Source organism: Callorhinus ursinus, unplaced genomic scaffold, assembly GCF_003265705.2.
Source record: "Callorhinus ursinus isolate GAN/ISIS: 27379988/994484 unplaced genomic scaffold, GSC_fseal_2.0 scaffold14, whole genome shotgun sequence".
In the NCBI taxonomy this organism is placed as follows: domain Eukaryota; kingdom Metazoa; phylum Chordata; class Mammalia; order Carnivora; family Otariidae; genus Callorhinus; species Callorhinus ursinus.
Window position 1 is genome coordinate 5,306,301 of NW_027397076.1, and position 20,253 is coordinate 5,326,553.

General features: G+C 50.2%; 1 protein-coding gene across 4 annotated transcripts in view; it reads left to right on the forward strand.

Annotated features, from left to right (window-relative positions):
- APPL2 (adaptor protein, phosphotyrosine interacting with PH domain and leucine zipper 2) overlaps positions 1–20,253 on the forward strand; it is a 50,855-nt gene that overhangs the window by 19,779 nt on the left and 10,823 nt on the right. For 3 of the 4 annotated variants that reach the window (XM_073900359.1, XM_073900360.1, XM_073900361.1), the window contains 11 exons: positions 2,484–2,571; positions 5,770–5,811; positions 5,928–5,986; positions 6,765–6,911; positions 10,668–10,750; positions 13,193–13,351; positions 14,734–14,922; positions 16,083–16,125; positions 16,209–16,265; positions 16,362–16,450; positions 17,223–17,357. In XM_073900359.1, the coding sequence (XP_073756460.1) occupies positions 2,484–2,571; positions 5,770–5,811; positions 5,928–5,986; positions 6,765–6,911; positions 10,668–10,750; positions 13,193–13,351; positions 14,734–14,922; positions 16,083–16,125; positions 16,209–16,265; positions 16,362–16,450; positions 17,223–17,357 (1,091 nt within the window). The remainder of the gene's footprint in view (positions 1–2,483; positions 2,572–5,769; positions 5,812–5,927; positions 5,987–6,764; positions 6,912–10,667; positions 10,751–13,192; positions 13,352–14,733; positions 14,923–16,082; positions 16,126–16,208; positions 16,266–16,361; positions 16,451–17,222; positions 17,358–20,253) is intronic. The other variant, XM_025882334.2, reaches the window with a different exon arrangement.

Consider the following 20,253-nt stretch of genomic DNA (forward strand, 5'->3'; position numbering starts at 1 on the left):
GAGAATTCATTTTCCCAAGAAGGGTGTATTGGTTTCTCCAGCTGCTTGTAACAAATTACAAGTAGGTGGCTTAAAACGATAGACACTTATTTGTTCCCAGTTCTGGAGGCCAGAAGTATGAAATCAAGTTGTTGGCAAGGCCAGGCTCCCTCCAGAGGCCTGAGGGGGAAGCCTTCTTGGCCTCTGCCGGCTTCTGGTGGCCCTGGGCGTCCCTTGGCATGTGGCTGCCTCCCTCCAGTCTCTGCCTGTGCCTTCCCATGGCCTCCTCCCCACCCCACTTCACCCCTTCCATCTGTGTCTTCTCTTCTTATAGGGACACTTATCTTTGGATTAGGGCCTACCTGGGTAACTCAGGATGATCTCATTCCGAGGTCCTTCATTACATCTGTAGAGACCTTGTTTCTAAATTCCCAGATGTTCTGGATGTACATTTCTTTGGGGGAGGAAGAGGCTGGGCATGACTCCCCCACCACAGAGGGTTTCATACAACTGTTCTTGTAGCTGTCTTGTATAACACATTTGGACCATTTGTGAAAAACAGCTATTGTTATAAGAGAGGTACATAAATCCTATTTGTAATAAACACCCCAGCTCAGAGGCTACTGGTGCTGAGCAGAACCCTCTGCAGAATTGGGTCGGTATGAAATGAGTATTTCACCTGTCAAGGAGCTTGCAGTACTTACAGTAGAAAATTATGATAAAGAAGAAGCGAAAAACAACACGCAGGTGCCATTTAACTGTTCAGTCACTGATGTAAAGGAGATACTGTCTTCAGTTTATAAAATGAGAAACTAACATTCATATAAAATTGTACTGATTGCATTGTCATTCATTCAACAAAGCAACCCAGCAAGTTGATATTCATTCAGCAAACACATTGGCCACCCACTGTGTGGTAGGTGCTGTTCTAGGCACTGGGGATATAACAGAGAACTCGTCATCCAGTTCTTTTTGAGCTTCATCCTTTCTTCCACGACTCTCTCTTCAAAATGAACGTTTAAAATGGGTGGATATCTTTTCCAGATAGGAAGATCATGAATGGAAAAAAGTAGGAGCAAAAAGTAATTTTTTTGGAAGTGAGGAGATGAATGTTTCCTAATTCACCATGAATAAGGAGCCCAGGGGGGGAAGCAGCGGGCTGCACCCGCTGAACTCAGGTCTTTTCTTGACCAGAGCCAGTTGCTAAGGAAATGTGGTTAGTCCTCAAACCCCCAGAACCTGTATCTCCAGTTTAAGATACTTACTTAACAACCCTACTTTCATGGGCAGGAATGATGATTCTTTGGTGGGGAGTGAATCATTCCCAAAGGCTGGAAGGCTGGGAATGTGATTTTATAGGTGGTATCATGGCCTCCCGGAAGCTTGGCCCCATCAGGGGTTCTCAAACAAGCCTCTTGGTGTGGAGGCCTACGCGCGTGAAAGCGAAACTTTGCCGAATGCACACTGCAAAACAGATTGGTGGGTGGTTTCCCTTTGTTCACCAACCAGGAATCCCAGAACATCTTCAGTAATATCTGTGTTTGTTGCTGATGTCTAGACCACCAAACATTTGAAGTTTGGGCAACTTTGTGAGCATAAAAGACTCTATATCCAGCACGGTGTAATAGGAAAAGCCTGGAGTTCAGATTCTAGTAGCCCAGGATGAAAAGCCGTTCTACCTCTTTGCTGTTCTGGATTTGGAGAGTTGTTTGCCTACCTGTTACGTGGGTATAATAAGTAAGACCTGACCCTCAGAGTGGGTGAGAACCAAGTGATATAAAGCATGTAACTCTGGCATGCAAAAAGGACTCAAAAATGGTAGTGCTGAGGGGCGATGACTTATTTTTTTTGCACCATTTACAACAGGATTTAGAAAGGCCTTGACAAGGTGGAAGGAGAGAAAGAATCAAAATAAAATTACTTGGTGAGGAGGATCACATTTGAATACAGTCAGCTTGCTCTTTGAAAGAACAGAGGCCTGGGATCTGAGGTTTCAGTGGGGAGCCTTCTTTCTCCAGAGTAATTCCCAGGCCCACAGCTGCTATGGTTGTCAGGTTAATGGGCTCCCAGCAGGCCAGTCTTTCAAGTGACTTTGGCCGTTCTGAGAGGGAGAGGACTTACGGTGGCCTGGTAAAGTGTGACCCGAGGTGAGTCCTCCCAGTGAGCTGTGTTCGTTGCATGCACATGAACGTGACGTTCCCTCCTCCAGCTGGTGTGGCTCAACCTGAGAACACAACCAGGGTTTGCACCGTACATAGACCGTAACCATGGGTTTAGAGACTCCTTTAGCAAACCTAACTGAGGCCAGCTCAGAACCGCGCATTTAGTTTTAAAACCTCTAGGCCTATATCATTTGCAGCTTCATGAAGGGTTGTTTATTTGCTAAGGAAGTGTAACAGAACTCTTAAACCACACAGAAGTGTTCACTGTGATCCTGTGTAGAAGTCAGTGTCCGTTATAGTGGGTATAATTTTTTTTCAGTAAGATTTCTCTCTTTTTTTCAGCTTAATGTTCTCCATACAGAGCTGGCTAAACAGTTGGCAGACACAATGGTTCTACCTATTATACAATTTCGAGAAAAGGATCTCACAGGTAAAGTTACTGAGTTCAGTGCCAATTACCTTGAAAATATCAATTCATTTCATAATTGTTCTGACTGTACTAATTTCTTTAAATATGTGCATCATTGAGAAATGCCCTTCTTTTTCTGAGCACTTCAGTTTAGCTAACTTCCATTGAATCTCCACTGTGTTCTTGGCTCGCCTAAAGGAGGTTACAGGCTAATGAGAAAACTGGCTTGAAAACAGACAGTCATAACATCATGTGTTAAGGGCAACAAGACAGAGAGGTACAAGACAGCACGCAGAAAGGTGTGATTACCTTTTTGACGTTAGGGTACCAGGGAGGGCTTCCTGGAGAAGGTGATCTTTGTGCTGGGTTTTGAGAGATGAGTAAGTGTTTACCAAGGAGACAAAGATGGCAAGGTTTATATTACTGGTTCTGAGCATTTGTAAAGGCATGCTGTTTTGGCGGAGCCATGAATGCTTTGGAATGTAAAGTAGGTGCCTTAGAGAGGGACGGAGGGGCGGGGACCATGCTTTACCTGTACTAGACCCTGGGCTGCAGCCATGAACAAGGCAGATGAGCTCCCTGGTCTCCAGGAGCTCACATTTTAGTGGGTGGGCATATCTGGGACTGGTTCAGAGAGCCTGGTTGCCCTTTTGGACTAATTTTGGTTCTTCAGCCAAAAACCAAAGCAAAATTTTAGAGTAATTTTATATCTCTTGGAAATCAAGGTAGTCAAAAAATGAATAAAAAAGAACCAAAATCTTGAAAAAAACATAGTTGATATTATAAAAGGGAACCCAAACTTTCTAGTCTTTTTGTTCTCTATGTCATCGAAAATATTCATTGCTTAGAGATTAAAGAATTGTATTTTCTGGAACACTGATGTAAAAAATAGCTGGCTAAAAAAGTCTAAACTGAGTACTAAGAGATCTGTTCAGGATACTACTTCCTCTTCAGGGGTACCTGGGTGGCTCAGTAAGTGCCTGCCTTCGGCTCAGGTCATGATCCCAGGGTCCTGGGATCAAGCCCCTCCTCCAGGCTCCCTGCTCAGCAGGGAGTCAGCTTCTCCCTCTGCCTCTTCCCCCACCCCCACCCCCCTCATGCTTGCTCTCTCACTCTCAAATAAATAAAATCTTAAAAAAAAATGTGTGTATGTGTGTGTGTGTGTATGTATATATATGTGTATATATATATATATATATATATATATATATATATATATATAAAACACCTTAAAATGTAAAATTTATTCAGGCAGAAAAGATGCAGTACATCTTAAAGATCATGTTCTTTCCCCTCCTCACTTGGAGATTCCCGGTGATCGTGTTGCCTGAGGCTTTAGGGAGCGGGGTAGACCTGGCATCAACATTTGCCAAGGGCGGTTGAACGGCACTGAAACCTGACAAAGAACAATAAATGAAATGTCAGCTTGTGTAAGGAGAAACCTCGCTTGAGCAGGGTTTTTAGTGGCTTTGAGTGTTGCTCATCTATCATTGCATGTACATCCTAAAGCTACATGAAGTCCTGCACTGATTATCCAATACGAACTGAGAGTCTGGGTGCATTTTTTCATAAAGACTTTCTCTAAATAAAATCATAGAAATGTGTGGAGATATTATTTTAAAAATAAACTCCAAGTCTTTTAGACAGAAAATAATCACCCCTCCCCCACAAGACCTACATTGTCGGATTTGTGTCTTTCAGCTTTGTGATGGGAGGCAGCCCGGGGCAGAGGGTGCGGGCAGTGGTAACGACCGGGCCTTCGTCAATCCTGAAGGGCTCAAGTGTGGATTAGTAGTATTTGCCCAGGATGGTGATTTTTTTTTTTTTAAGAGAATAAAACTATGTGGTAGTAGTAAAAAGAAAAGCCTCTTAGGTATCTATGGAAACAGTGCATCAAAGTAACCTCCTCTGACCACACCAACATGCAAGTTTGAAGGGTTTGGCCTGGGTCATACTTGAGTCAGCCTGAGAACCAGGTTAGAATCTGGCCTCCCCTCTGCTGTGATGGTTTTTATCTGACATTTCGCTGCCTTTTTCATTTATGCACCAATATAAGTACATATCTGAATGAAGAGAACACGAAAGCTGGTAGGGAAGTTATTTGACCAGGGAAGTGTAAAACCCTGAAAGTGCTCCAACAGGAAGTAAAAGGGAGAGGGGAAGAAAGGGAAAGGCAGGCCCACAGAGGCAGAAAGCCACCGACACCAAAAAGAGTAAGAATAACGGGAAGAGAGATTGAAAAGCTGGAGGCAGTTTTGAGGCAAACTGAAAAAGACATAAAAGGTATGAAATGCTTTCCTTTCTTTGATGAAGCAAAACTGGATTGTGGTAGAGTAGTAGAAAGTATCGCTTTCTTTTAAAAAAGATTTTATTTATTTATTTGACAGAGACACAGTGAGGGAGGGAACACAAGCAGGGGGAGTGGGAGAGGGAGAAGCAGGCTCCCCACTGAGCAGGGAGCCCGATCCGGGGCTCGATCCAGGACCCTGGGATCATGACCTGAGCTGAAGGCAGATGCTTAACAACTGAGCCACCCAGGCGCCCCTGTTTTTAAGTCTTTAACCTTGGACAGCTATCACCCTTGTTGACCTTGTTGTTTTTTTGGTCTTGGACTTTGTTACTCCTCATGGTGCGTGAGGGGTGCGGCATCCACAGGGGGTAATAGTGGTGTTTGTTGGCTTGTCGCAGGTACCATATGCTAGACGGCTTCAGACTTTTTCATTAAAACAAGGATCAATTATTCCTTTGTTAGTGGTGGCTTTGCCAGATGTTAAAATGGCCAGCAACAAGGCACTCTAGGTTCTAGGTGTGGTCCGGGTATGGTGAGGAAAGAGGTATTAAAACACTCTTGGGGGCCAATCTCCAGGTCTCCAGTGTACACTCCAGGGCTCCATGAAGAGTACCTGGCCACCACACATTCCAGCCCACGTCCACCCGAGTGCCCTCTGCTTCATGGACCCCCAAATGCTGTCTATAAGGAGTGGCCTGAAGGGCAGTCAGGGTCCCAAGTTTGGGATGCAGCTGAAGCCATAAACTCCAGTCAGACCAGGATTCCCAACCAGGAGGCCAGAGCCGTGTGAGGGCAGAGGCCCTGAGGAGGTGCTCACAGAGCCTTCCTCCTTCCACACATAGACTTTTCTTTTCTTGGGGAAGCACAGAGCTCTGGGTTGGCGTATTTTATTTTTCTTTGCTCTAAGATGTTTGTTTTCTCTTGTTCAGAGGTTAGCACTTTAAAGGACCTTTTTGGACTCGCCAGTAATGGTAGGTATTCTCTCCATTCTTGGCGCATGGGTTTAGTGTGCATGTGGCTGGAGATGCTGAATGAATGTCCTTGCCTTTCAACCCATCTGGGAGCTAAAATGCCTCTTTATTTTTAGAGCATGACCTCTCAATGGCAAAATATAGCAGGCTTCCTAAAAAAAAGGAGAATGAGAAGGTAGGAATACTCCCTGACATGCTGTTTTCCACCTCGTTTACTTAAGCTCCTTCTGTGCTCCCTGACATGCCGTTTTCCACCTCGTTTACTTAAGCTCCTTCTGTGCTCCTGCTGTGGATTCGTGGCATGAGGGTACCTTGATGAATTCTTTTTCTTCTTTCATATACGTAGATTTTTAATTACTTATTCTGAATCTCATAAGTAGGCTTCTACCTCCCTATTCTAGCTTTTCAAACTGGTTTATTAAACACCAGCTTGGAACCATTGTATAATTACATTTGCACAATGATTTCAACTCAGGCTTGGTACCTCGTGCTTGTCTGCCTCATACGTATTCAGGTCACTTGAATTTCTTGCCCTGGGTGTTGACTCTGCTTCTTTCACTCATGCTTTTTTGCTGCTGTAGATGATATTGACCATTTTAATGCATCTAAATTCCTACTTCTGTTGCATGATTTCCTTGAGCTAAATTATTTCCTTGGAATACAATCTTATGAGTGAACTAAAATCTGGCTTTCAGTGCATGCTACCATATTGTTCTCCTAAGGGATCTGAGAGTAATTGGCTTCACCCCAGGGCAGCCCCACAAGCACAGAGATGCTAATACTTTGGTATTTTTAATTGGGAGTTTTTAAAACATAAGGAGGAACCTTATCTGAATTTTATTGGTTGCAGAAATGGGTCTCGTGAGTAAACGCACACTGTTGAAGCTTCATGCTCTTACAGAATTGCCACATCCATCAGACAGCCTGACGTTTTCCTTCCGCCTCTCACCCAGGTGAAGACAGATGTCGTGAAAGAGGTGGCGGCCACACGGCGGAAACAGCACCTCTCTTCTCTTCAGTATTACTGCGCCCTCAACGCGCTGCAGTACAGGAAGCGTGTAGCCATGATGGAGCCCATGATAGGCTTTGCCCACGGACAGGTACGCCATGCCCTTCCCCTAAGGGCTAAGACCTGAGCCAGCTGGGGAGAACAGCTTGGCATTCCTGCTGAGCTAGCCTTTAAGAGAAACCAAAGCATCATCAGAGAAAGAAACACGAATGCACCACCTCCCTGGAACCTTCCTTAGATTCAGCACATGGAGAGCTTCCTGGTGGGCTGGCTGATCGTTAGCTGGTCTTGTCAGGTTGTACGTGCAGACAGTGATGGCCTCGGTCCCAAGCCTCCCATGGGGAGGGGCTGGTGCGGCCCTTTGCCTCTGAGCGAAGTGAGAGCCAGGCCTGATCTGATGTTCTGAGAAGCAGCTGACTGCTCAGGTTGGTGGAGCTGGGCCTACAGCTCAGGACCCCTTGCACGGTCCCATGCTGCTCTGGGTGGTGAGGGTCACCCTCAGCTGGGCTGTTCTCCTTGCTGAGGTCATGGCTGGCACCTTGGCATCCAGGGCATGGCAAAACACTGCCATGGTTTGCTCAAGTCTCTGTCCAGGATGTATGTGACTTCTTCCCCCAGTTAATGGTCTCCTGAACATCCATCTGTCAGGATGCTCCAGTGGCAGGGCAGGGCCCTGGCCCAGCAGCACCCAGCCTGGCAGGGACAGGCGTGAGTGTCCCCCCCATCCCTGCTGTGCTCTAGCCCCACTTACACGGACTCTAGCACCTCACCCCGCACTCAGGAAACACACCCAGGAATCTTCTCTCAGCTGACGACAACCTGGGAACAGAAAGGGATGTCAGGAAGCAGAATGTTGAGAAGAAAAGAAGTCAGCAACTTTTTAAAACTCCACATGTGTGAGCATCTATTCTTTTTTAACACATGTTAAAAAATACATATATTTCAAAAAACACAGCGTCAGTAGCATTCAGGGGAAAGGGGAACAAGGGAGGATCTTTAGGCATTCAAGCTCAGTGATCCGTCTTCTTAATGTGGTTATGACGTTGAATGACGAGGTAACTCGAGTCACCTGATGCCTTCAGGGGTGATATTTAAGTAGAGCGCTAGAATCTGTCTGTGTCATCTGCATAAAGCTGGGTTGAACCCACAGCTAGCCCTGTCCAGCTGCGGGCTCCGGTCCGTAGCAGACCCCTGGCAGCGTCCAGCTTCCTCATGGTGGGCACTGATACCCGCCTCTCTCCTCCCTTAGTTACTGCACCTCTGCCTGGCGGAGGGCCTGGCCATGCTGGAGATCGTCGGTCCTGCCTTTGCTCTCGTTATAATAACGCTTCCTGTCCCGTCTGCCCTCCCTGGACTGACAGTCCGGGCCTGTGGAGCAGGACTCCCCACTCTTTAGAGGCCCGGGGTCAGAGGGGGGCCTGGACTGAGCCTCAGAAAGATGAGCAGCTGTAGGCTGAGCAGTTAGTGGTTGGGGCACCCGGTTAGTTAGGGAGGGGCCTCACAGGTCTAACGGATGGACTTGTTCCTGGCTGCTTCCACTCTGTTCCACCTGAAGTACCACACTGGCTTCTCTTGGCCTGCGCTTTCTAAGTGGAGGCCGCCCCAGGGAGAGGGGGCCCAGCTGCAGGAGCACCCCCCGCACTCCCGGGCCTGGCGACACGGAGAAGAGCCGCACACTGTCACGTCATCGTTGGGTGGCCGAAGCAGCATTTTCGAGGACTGAGGATGGCATGTTTTACTTTTCATGTGGAAAGTACCCAGATTTTAAGACACAAGACCAAATAGTCCCTCCCCCTGTAGACTTCAAATCCTGCCAAGAACTATAGCTCCTTCACTTACACCAGTTGTCTAAACCCATGAATCTTTTGGATGATTCCAAAGCATTCGCTCTCCGTCTGCCTCATCAGCCCTTTGAAATCAGTGTTGACTAAGCGTCTACCTTTGTTAGCCGATGGCCGTCTGACCACTGTACTTCTGCGGCTCACGAAGGCGTGAGAATCTGGGTCTTTGGATGATGTGGCCCTGAATCAGGCTTCTCGGCACCACCCACTTAAGTGCAAGCTGCTTGACTTCATTTCTGCCTCCCCTGGCCGTTGCTAAACAGGCCCTCGCACTGAAATCACGATTCCGTCGTCATGCCTGAAACAGAGATTTTGCAAGCTGTGTACAGGTTTATGAGATCACAGAAATCAAGTCCAGGGTAGTAGTCACAGGGTAGATCTGATGAAAGGTGGCTGGAGAAGACAGGGTCTCATCCCTCCCTTCCATTCCTTCAGGTCAGTGAGGGATTGCAGGAGCCCCCCCCCCCCCCCCCAGGAACTTGCAGAATAGCAGGGGAGCTAAGACGTGGAATTCGGAGTATAAATTCCAAGGAGTTCAGGGAGGGGAAGGAGAGGAAGGCCACTGGGAGGCTGTGTCCTTAGAAATGCAGAAGGCTCCTTGAACAGACTTTGATATTTGAGGTTTCAGAGATTCAGAATGGCATTTACTGTTTTGAGCTCTGTATGATTAAAAGATCACGGGGCCAGAGCAGCTCCCTGCATGATTACCTTGCATTAGGAGAATCGTGATCATCCTGTTTTTATCCTGTGGAAACTAAGGGCATGGGAGTGCATACTTCCCCAGGATGTGAGCATGACAACACGTGCCAGCCTCATTGGGGTGCGCCGTCGAGTTCTGTGCCCACTGCACAGGGCAGGGGCCGCTTCCAGATCAGACACATGAGCTGGCTTAGAGTGTGAGAAAATACCCACGTCCAAAGCGGAGCATTTTCCCTTTTCTCATGGCTAGGGTTTGCAACTCTTATTAGTTCTCTGTGATCAGGCATGTAAGATGGAGCAGTTCACACCCAGTATTCAGATTTTTTAAAGCCTTGGCCATGGAAAGAAATGGAGACTTGAGCTTTGGGGCCAGATGGTTACAGATGTCAGTAATACACAGAGGTGGCCACTCTTCCCCTTACCCCTGCCCTTCAGGGTTTGTGAGGCAACCCAGACTTCCTGGGAAGTGAATACCCCAGAGTCACAGGAAGTAAGGACTTCCTTCTATCCCTTCCCCAAAAGCCAGCAATTGAAGTTTTATTTTCAAAGGAGACAGAGCCCTCTTAGGGCCACCCTCCCCTGGGCGGAGGGAGCCCACATCCCAGAACGTTGGAGGCTGGAAGGGAGCTCACCAGTCTGAGCACCTTTTCAGGCCCAGAGCTCTGCTGCCTCCACACCCACATTCCCCTCTGGGTTGACGTCAGGGTTGGAAGAGCCCCGTAAGGGACTTTAGCCCAGTTTCCACTGGGTAGTGTTCCAGCCGTATCCTCTGTCCGGCTCGTGTTCCGAGCCACGCACGGCTGGCTGACGGGGGTCACCGCGGCCTTTGGGTTTGCACCTCCTCCTCGTCTGGTTCTGGCCGGCGTTGTGCAGGTCAGGTGTCACACACCGATGGAGCCCCTGTAGACACAAAGGTGGAGACCTACTCCTTGCCCCTCAGAAGCTTTCTATCTAGAATTCACAGAGGAAAAGAGCTGATGACGAGACTATCAGAGATAATTGTCAGTAACTACCGACGCACCTGGTCTGGTATGTGCCAAGCAGTGAACTCACATTATCCCTGATGTTTCCATCCGGCCTGTCAGTAGGAGAGCTCCGTCCCAGCGCCCCCATTCTGCAGCACACTGGGGGCTCTGGGAGGAACTCGCTGGTGTGGGGGGCTCCGCAGGGGCCCACGGAGCGCTGTGAGCACGCGGTGGGGCCGGCCAGCCAGGGTCGCCACTCCCGCACTGTCAGTCCTGCGCTGGATGTGCTCACTGATGACCTTTCCAAGATGACCTTCAGAACATCACCATTCTGTCTTTCAGATTAACTTTTTTAAGAAGGGAGCAGAGATGTTTTCCCAAAATATGAACAGCTTTTTATCCTCAGTTGCGGACATGGTCCAAAGGTAAGGCTGCACTCCACTCTGGGTCCTGGGGGCCTTTGCCTTTCCTGCTGAATCCACCCCTCTGTGGGGGGGGGCGGCCACAGAGCCCCACCACCATGGGAACTCTGGACAGTGGGCCCCTTCTTAGCTGCCGGTATTCAGGAATACTGAAGCTGGAAAGTAATGTCTTCTGGCAACCCCCCTCCCCCAGCCCAGAGGCATGCCCACCACATGAACGGATTACATAGCTTAAAGAAAATATAAAGTGTCTGCAGGGGAACTGTCCCATCAAGTCACAGTTGCTGTGCTGAGGGAGGGCCTCCCTCAGCACTTCTGTGTGCTGACAGCCGGCCTTCACATGCTCTAGCCTGTGAGCCCGGCGTAGGCTCGCTGTGGATTTAGAAGTGGCCTCGCTTCCCCTTTGGAGCCAAGGGGTTCGCAGCCAGAAGTGGTGTGAGTCTTTAGGAAATTGGCTGTCACATCCATTTACGATAGATAACGAGGCTTTATGCCTTTTTTGAATTAAATTAACAAATCGCACTTCAGCCTTGAAAATGCTTATTTTTTAAAAAAATACACCATCCGTTCTTCAGGCTGTCCTGCCATGTTTAGTTGATGCTCGGACACCCTTTGCCTCCACTGCCAGTGTCCATGACAGTGAGCCCAAGGAGGCTTGTTTCATTCACACCACAGATGTGGCTCTGGGAGTACTCCGTGGTTTCTGGAGTGTTGGAGAGAGTAGTTGAGAAGCAGATATACAAAATGGAAGTAGGAGTGTAGGATTTTATTTTGTGTGGAAAAACGGAGGAAGGTTGTTCCTTTGAGAATGTTGCATTTCAAAATACCTTTTTAAAAAAAAGGATTTATGATTTATTTATTTATTTATTTATTTATTTATTTATTTATTTATTCATTCATTCTAGAGTGAGCGAGTAATGCAGGGAGGGGGCAGAGGGAGAGAGTAACGTGAGCAGGCTCCGCACAGAGCACAGAGCCTGACACGGGGCTCAATCTCACAACCCTGAGATCGTGGCCTAAGCCGAAACAAAGAGTCGGACACTTAACTGACTGCACTACCCAGGCGCCCATGCATTTCAAAATACCTGGAGGCCAATAGTGGACTCTGTTGAGGCAGAAGTGTACCTCAGATGCTGAAAATAAAAAATGAATCCCAAGAAAATCCAGAGCTGAGCATTCGTAGGAGCGCGCGGGAGGGCTATGGTTCTGAAGGCATCTGCGCCTTCCTGGAAGTCACAGCTGCTCGTGCCCGGCCGCAGCCGCCGCCGCCCTGGTGGGGCTGGTCTAGGAGGAGGCCGGAGAGCACTCTGAAATCCCATTGCAGTGTCCTGCCATTTCATCTGGTTGTTAGCCACTGGGGGTGTTAGAAGAAAGGAAGGCAAGGCGCCCACTGTCACTTTTCACCTCTCACCGCCTCTGTCTTACCCTGCGTTAGCTCCCAGAATCCCCTGGCTTTCTGTGTTCTGGGAGAATCTTCTGTGCGTCAGAGGTTTTTCCTGCACTAGATTTTGTTATGAACGGATGGTGGGACATTTGCGCTCGTGTTTGAGATGCTGTATCTCTCTGCAGATCTCAGAGCCTCTGTCTACAGCTCAAGCTTCCAGGTGTTCCGCACCTCAGCACACACGCACGCACGTGAGCCAGAGCCTGGCATCGGCCCTCTTACCCTTGGTGCGCAGTGTGGGCAGCCCGTGGCCGGTGGGCCCCTGCGGTCTCGGGCAGTGGTAGGGCTGCCACGAATGGAAGAGCACGGCCTTTGTCTTGTCACCGCACCTTGGTCCCACCTCCTGGTCACTTTCCTGTCTCCAGTGTCCCTTCCCACCTTAGGGGAGCTGGGGCAGGGGCAGGGAGGTGGCAGGAATGACTGCTGTCTCCTTCCTTTCTAGCTCTTCCTCAGGCAGCCTGCCCTGCAGCCCTGAGGATAGGCTCCTCAAAGCTTTTTTCCTAAGATTTGCATCAACATGGGCCGCCTGGTGGCTCAGTCAGTTAAGACTCAACTCTTGACTCTGGCCCCGGTGGTGATTTCAGGGTGGTGCAGCCAAGCCCCACATGGGCTCCACCCACCCCCCCTTTGCATGCACGGTCGCTCGCCCTCCCTCCCTCCCTCCCTCCCTCCCCCCCTCTCTAAAATGGATGAATGAGTCTTTTCAGAAAAATTGCCTCAACAGTTCTAAGCCTGGATCCCACTTTGTTGGCAGAGAATTTGGAGAAATTGTTCTGCTGGGTTCCGGCATTGTCCAGTGGTGTTCCTGCTGTTTTAAAGGAGCACTCCTATGAACGCTTTTAGCAGCGCAGACTTGAGCCCCACGACCCCCAGCTTCTGGGCCCTGAGCTCCCCCTCGTGTGGCAGGAAGCCGTGGGGACAGCTCCGGCATCTGCTGCTCAGCGGTGCTGGGTCGGCCGGCGGCGGGGGGGAGCCGCTGACCCAACACCTTCTGTCTTAAGCATTCAGGTGGAACTAGAAGCTGAAGCCGAGAAGATGCAGGTGTCCCAGCAAGAACTGGTCTCTGTTGATGAGTCTGTTTACACCCCGGACTCTGACGTGGCTGCACCACAGATCAACAGGAACCTCATCCAGAAGGCTGGTTACCTTAATCTTAGAAGGTGAGAATGCTGTTGCTTGCCTCTCTTTATGAAATCTGTTTTCCCTCAGGTGGTTACAGCGCATCCGTTCCGGGGAGGTTGGGGAAGAATTCCCACCATGGGAGCCTCCCGCCGGCCATATGGGAAGCCTCCGGGGCTCAGGGCCCAAGTCACTGAGGGTTGGGCTCGAACCAGTCTTTAAGAACCCAGTACTTGGACTCCAAGGGGTGGACCACCCCTGTCCCTCGTTACCGTGGCCATACGCAAATAGCCTGCTCTTAACCGTCGTCATCCTGGAGTGTAGGGAGTTTCTGTCCCATCCCGCCCTTGGCCCAGGCCCCTGACAGGTGCCTGAGGCCTGCCACTGAGGCCCGGGTCTGAGGGCCAGCAAGCCTCAGGGTCATCCAGGTTCTCACACACACCGAATCACAATGTAACACTCGGGGCTATTTGACTTGAAGGGAGGACAATCCGGCTTCCTTGTGTCCGAGAGCAGATGGAGGCTGTTCGGTGGGGTGAAGACTCTGACTTGGGTCCAGGCACACCTCCTGGCGGGGTTTCATGCATGAGGCTGAGCTGATAATCACACCGACTAAATAAAGTTGTTACAAGGACTGAAGGAGGTCATTTCAGATATTAGCTATTCCCAGTTTGGGGAAATAACTGTAATTATTGAGGCAGGAAGCCTAGTGCCCTGCACATAGTTGCTACTCGATAAACACTGAATCAAGTAAATGTACCTGATAGTTCACAAATGGAGGATCTACAGGGAGGACTCACCAGCTGTTTTCTTACCAAGGTGGAGCTCCTCGAAGCTCAGCTCGTTGAGATCACAAGTTAAATATCTCCCGTCAGTTTGTATGGATGGAAATCCCTACAGGGTTGGTGTTATTTGCCAGTTACTGGATATTCCTCTTGTAAGCAGCCCACAAAACATCCAGTTGGAGCAAAACTCAATGTTGTAAATGCCCGCAGGATTTTGGGTGCTGTGAGCCGAGGGGACCCTGGTGACTTTCCCTGGACTCAGAGCAGTTCAGCTCCACGTCTTAGGGGAATGACCATCTAGGTTTTCAGTTCCTAATGGGGATGGACTAATTCCGTTTCCAGATCCTGGGAGAAGCCAGTGTCTAGCTGCCGTGGAGGACGGGGAGGTGGGGGGGGACATGCTGCCTGCACACCGGAGCTGGCCCTGGGCTGCCACCTTCTAACTTCCAGGTCACTCCAGCTATATTGTGCCTCTTCTGATCCTCTGCATTTGGATTCCTTCTAAAGTAGCTTTGCTTTAATGTAAAGAAACACTATTTCTAAAATGCCACCAATACTGGTCAAGAGGCAGCCAGACCTTGAGGTGCTGCGTGGGCTTCCTCATACTGGTAGGCGTTCTAAAACCACAATTCTTACAGTAAAACAGGGCTGGTCACCACCACCTGGGAGAGGCTTTACTTCTTCACGCAAGGCGGGAACCTCATGTGTCAGCCGCGGGGCGCCGTGGCCGGAGGCCTGATCCAGGACCTGGACAACTGCTCGGTGATGGCGGTGGATTGTGAAGACCGACGATACTGCTTCCAGATCACCACGCCCAACGGGAAATCGTAGGCCACACGGGGTTTATTTGGGAGGAGAGCAAGTCTAGTGACTCCACCCCTGCCAAGGGCCTCCTAGCTCAGCCCTCTGCACTGGCCTCTGTGGGAGAGGCCCCGCTCCAGGTCCTGCTGACCTTTGGGGAGGACGTTTTTATGTACTCTTTAAGCACTCACACAGGACCCTTGTGGGATCCACTCTGCCTTATTTAAGGAGCCTCAGTCCTGGTTTGTCTGCGGTTTTAGAGGGGACATGGCCTTCATGTGCGAGGCAGCCATAGGAGGAGCTGTTTGTCAGGAGAAGGCGGTGGCTGTTCCTGCCTGCTCTGCAGAAGCCTTGTGTTTGTACGGGGGCGGGGCGGGGGGAGAGCCCCCAGACCTGCCTGTGCAGAGCTCTCTGCTCCAGCTGAAACCCGAGATGGACAGTGTACTCGGCCCTGTGCTGTCCCCGAAGACCCCCATGTGCTTCAGGGGCCCAGAAGAGGTCACTTAGGGTCATTCACAGGGATCACTCGCCCTTCAGTTGTGGCTGCTTGCATTTACTTCTGTGTGGGGTTCTGAGCTGAGCTCCTGTGTCGACAGGAGCGTGTTTGGGCAAGTTAGTACAGTGTGGACTGTCTGCTTGGTTGGCAGAGCAGTTTCAGACCTCATCCTTCCTCCTGGGTGACAGGAGCGGACTGGGATCCCAGCCCTGGTTATGTAACTCCTTGGTCTTCCGAGATGTAAAACAGGAGAAGAGCCATGCTCCCCCCTCCCGCCGCTGTGGGGTCCCTGGAAAGGGTGAAGCCCTCCCCAGAGGTAGGGCAGTGTTATTTGCATCTGATTCCCCCTCTCCCCTCCGTGGGAAGGTGTGCGGGGTCTGCTGACTCCTCTGGGCTGGACTCCTGGTGGCCCCAGTCACCCGAGAGGCCAACAGGATGTCCTCAGCCTCAAGCTAGTAGATCTGAGCCCAGCTGCTCACTTTACAGATGAGAAAGCGCAGGCCCAGGGGAAGGAAGTATCTGTCCAGGATCACACAGTGAATGAGCAGTGAGCCGGAATCCCATTTTCTTTCCTTCCTGTCATCCTGCCTTCCTGGCCCTTCCCTTTGGGACCCAGCTGAGTTCAGTGCATGTGGAGTAAACCTCAGTCAGAGGTATGGGAAGCACTGACTTGGATACACTTTATTTCAGGGGAATAATCCTCCAGGCAGAAAGCAGAAAGGAAAATGAAGAGGTAAAGGTTTTGTTCTTTCACTTTTGTCCTAGTCTAGCGGGTGACTGGGAGCCAGCAGATTTGTTAATGTCCTCTCTCCACAGTGGATAAGTGCCATAAACAACATCTCCAGACAGATCTACCTGACTGACAACCCAGAGGTAACTCACCCTGCCTTCCCGGCGTCCCCCACCCTTGCTCAGTCTGAAGGGTGAGCTCCCTCCTGGGACTGAGCCTGTCCTCCCGTGCATTTGTAGGCGGTCGCCATCAAGTTGAATCAGACGGCTCTCCAAGCAGTGACTCCTATTACAAGTTTTGGAAAAAAGCAAGAAAGCTCATGCCCCAGGTAACTAAAAGACAGTGGAAAAGTGGCTTTGTGTGTGCTTAGAGGAGTTAGGAATTTGACGGAAGTTATTTCGTCCTCACACACCACCTCGGGGTGGAGTTCAGACTGTCAGGAGAGGTGGGGTATTCGCCCACAGTCACCCCACCTGTGAGGGGCAGAGCCGGGAGCCACGGCTGCGTGACCCTGGTGCCGTCCTTCCCTTTCCTGCTGGACCACACGCCCTCAGCCCGAGCAGACAGGCCTGGCGTCAAGGGTCTCCTGGTCGGGGCCTCTCACATTTTCTGTCAGCATGAACAAAATTTTGGAGCCAAAACAACTTTTTTCAAATAAGAAACAAAATCACCTTTTCTGCATCTGTGTTACTGCCCAGGCCTTACCTGCATGGGTACAGATACTTTGGCGTGTGTGTTAATTTTTCCTTTTTCACATATATTTTTCATATTTTAACATTTCTCATATTTGTTCCTTTTAGTAACTATACATACTCTTCTGTGACTTATTATTAGCTGTTGAACATTTAGGTGGCCTCCCTTTCCTTTGTTCGCTATTATCACATATAGTGAACATTTTCACGCATTTAGCTTCGCTCTCGTTTTGAACACAGCTTTAGAGTCTATTCCGAGAATCTCACCTTCTGTCTTAGTGGGAGTTTCCATTTGGTTAACTAATAGAGCGCTGTATTATTGGCCACGCCAGAGTTAGTTATGACTGTGTGTGGTATCCATGTTTCAGTGGCATGGTAGAAAAACCCCATTAAATAAATGTTTCACAGATACTATCTCGTGAGTCCAGACAGATGTCATCAGAAAGCTAAGAGTTCAGTTCCCGGGGTCTTGATGCTGTGCGGCGGGGCGCCAGCCCTGGGTGTGCGGGAAGGAGCAGTAGAAGAGAAGGTCAGAAAGTGGCCGTGAGTCCAATGTGAATGGATTGGGGGCCCTGCTTAGGTGCTCTGGGCCGTGGAGCAGAACTGCAGGCTGAGGGGGGTGGCCTGCCACAGCCGGTGTGGAAAGGACACACACACTGGGATCTGGGGCGTGGTGGGGCGGTGGACAGGGCAGGGACGCCCGACAGGCTGCTGCTGGAGTAGCTAAGAACAGGAGAAGCTGAGCTCAGGTAATAAAAATGGGCAAGAGGCAACAGGTGACTCTTGAGTGGTGGGTTTCACAGTTTACACGGGCAGCATGTTCATGAAGGGCAGCGCTATGGAGGGCGCTTCGAGTGGAAGTGGGAATACAGATCAGGCCAGTGGGCTAGGCCGCGAGCCTCGTTGGTGAAGGCGCCGGCCTCCTCTCCGTACAGCTGCGAGCTGGGCACACTGGAGAACGCTGGCCTTAGAATTCCGAGACCTTCCAATGGCTCTGCCTTCAACACAGCCAGCTGGCCTGGCGTGGCTCATCTCTCTAGGCCTCTGTCTCCTTGACTTTGTGACACAAGAAGATGCAAAACTAGGTGACCTCCCCGGTCCCTTTGCAGTTCTAACACTGTCTAGGGTGCCCATGTGTCATGTAACTAGTGTTAGTAATTAAAGGTATGGCTGGTTTTCTAAAAAAAACAATTTGTAGCTCAGATTTAATTACTCAGTTACTGATTTTTCTCCCTGTTATAGAATAAGTAAGTCACACAGAAGAATCCTGAAACAAGAAAGACCTCTAGCCAGGCAGGTGAATCAACACAGAGACTGGAAGGGTGAAGGATGTGGCTACCAGACGGCCCAGAGCTGTGGAGCCTGGGTGGGTGGAGGGGGTGCTCCTGTCTCTCTCAGGGTCAGCTCATTAAGAATAAAGAAATGTTTTGATGACAGAGGAAAGAAGCAGAGAAACTGTTCGTGGGAACAAACTGCCACTCACTTCTAAGCAAATCTCACGGGTGGCCCTCCCCCTGCAGGTAGTGTACCTCCAGTGCTCATTCACTGGTCCAGCTGTTCAGGTATCTGTGTGTGTGTGGAGTATCTGCTCTGTGCCCCAGGCACTGGGCGAGGTGGTAAAGCTAAGTCTTGTCGGTAAATACCAGCAGGAGGTAAATAAATACTCAGTTAAAATGGAGAAAAGCACTCTGGTGTTAAAGACAAAGGCGCTGCCATGGAGAGGCCTGCCCATGGAGATAATACTTAGACTGAGAAGTGAACGATGAGAAGCAGGCACTCATGCAAAAAGCCAGATTCATGCACTCCTGGTAGCAGTTCCGGAGACTAGAAGGCAGGCGAGAGCTTAGTGTGTTTGAAGAACTGAAAGGGGGCCAGTTAACTACCGTGTGGGCCCAGGGGGGTCACGGAGCAGGGTGAGGTTGGGGAGGGAGGGAGGCAGAACAGATTATGAAGGAAGTTATGGTCAGGGACCTGGGGAGTTGTCGAAGGGTGCAGGGAGCTAGATGTGTGCATGTTGGAGAGAGATGATCCACTTTACATGATCGAAGGGCAGCTCTGGCTACAGTGGAGGACACAGAACACAGAGCTGGGCAGTAGATACCGAGTCGGGGGCCTGCGGCAGCAGTCCAGGTGACAATGAGGGAGTCTTAAACCAGGATCGCAGCAGAGACGGAACGTAGATGGCTCAGGGACTTGTTTTGGAGGCAGAATCTGTTGGACTTATGGTGTAGTGAGATGTGAGTGGAAGGAAAGGGACAAATCAAATGACGAGCACAGTCTGGGTTGAGCACCTGGGCAGATGGTGGCACATTCAGAGATGAAAAGGAGTTGGTAGTGGGTATCAAGAGTTGGTTCACATCTGGACAGAAGATTGAGGGGCCCGTGACACATCCCAGGAAGTGTCAAGTGATCAACGGATGATACCCGTCTGGAGCACAGAGGAAATCCCAGGGCTGAGTATATGAATCGGGAGCTCATGGGCACAGGCACGGCAGTGGCAGAGGTCATCGAGGGAGTGAGTGTAGAAGGAGAAGACAGGAGCCTCAGACAAAATCCTGAAGAACTCCAACATTTGTCATAGAAGGGAAGGAACCTACAAAAGCCACCAAGAAACATCAAGGAAAGTGGTGTCAGTAGGAACCAAGAAAGAAGAGTTTTAAGGAGGAGGGCTCAACTCCGTGAGCTGGTTTGACGTGCAGGTGTTTGAAGTAGGACAACGCTCACAAAGCGTGTGTCCATCAGAGTTGGTGACGTGGAGGTCACAGGTGATGCTCCATCATGTCACTCCTGTGTTAGGAGTCTTCTGTGGCTCCCGATGCTGTAGCCTCAAGTGCAGACCTCACCTGATGGGGTCACTGCCCTCCACCCGTGGCCGCCTCCTGTTGTCACTGTGTTCTCTCCCCGTAGACTCTCTGGGGAGCCAGAATCGAGGACGCCCTTTTCTCCCTTTAAGCTTCTGCTCCTACCTTCCTCCAGTGCTCACCACGTACAGGCTCCTGGCCCTCCCTCAGAGACTGGATGGGCGAGCAGATGGGACTCTGCCCTCCTGGACTGAGGCAGTGTGAGGTCGGCAAGAGCCCTGAGCTGGCAGCGAGGAGACCGCCGCCGGCAGCCTGGCTCGCGCACCTGGTCGCCGAGAGCCCTCGGGATTACTCCGCTTCCCTAGAGACCGCACTTTCCTTTTCCGGTAACGATGGAGGTGAAACAGTGGTGTCTCCTTGCAGTGTCTACACGCCCATGTTGTACCTCTAGCCACTTCCGGTTCAGTGTGCTCACCTGTCAGCAAGTCGTTTCATACAGAAGATTCAGTTATTGACAGACTCGAGAAAAATGAACAGAGATATCGAAAGCCTTCCCCAAATAGTGTAAGAAATCAAAATACTGTGACATTCTTTGTCCCTCAAAGGAGCTTACCCTGGAGCTGGGGAGAAAAGATCAT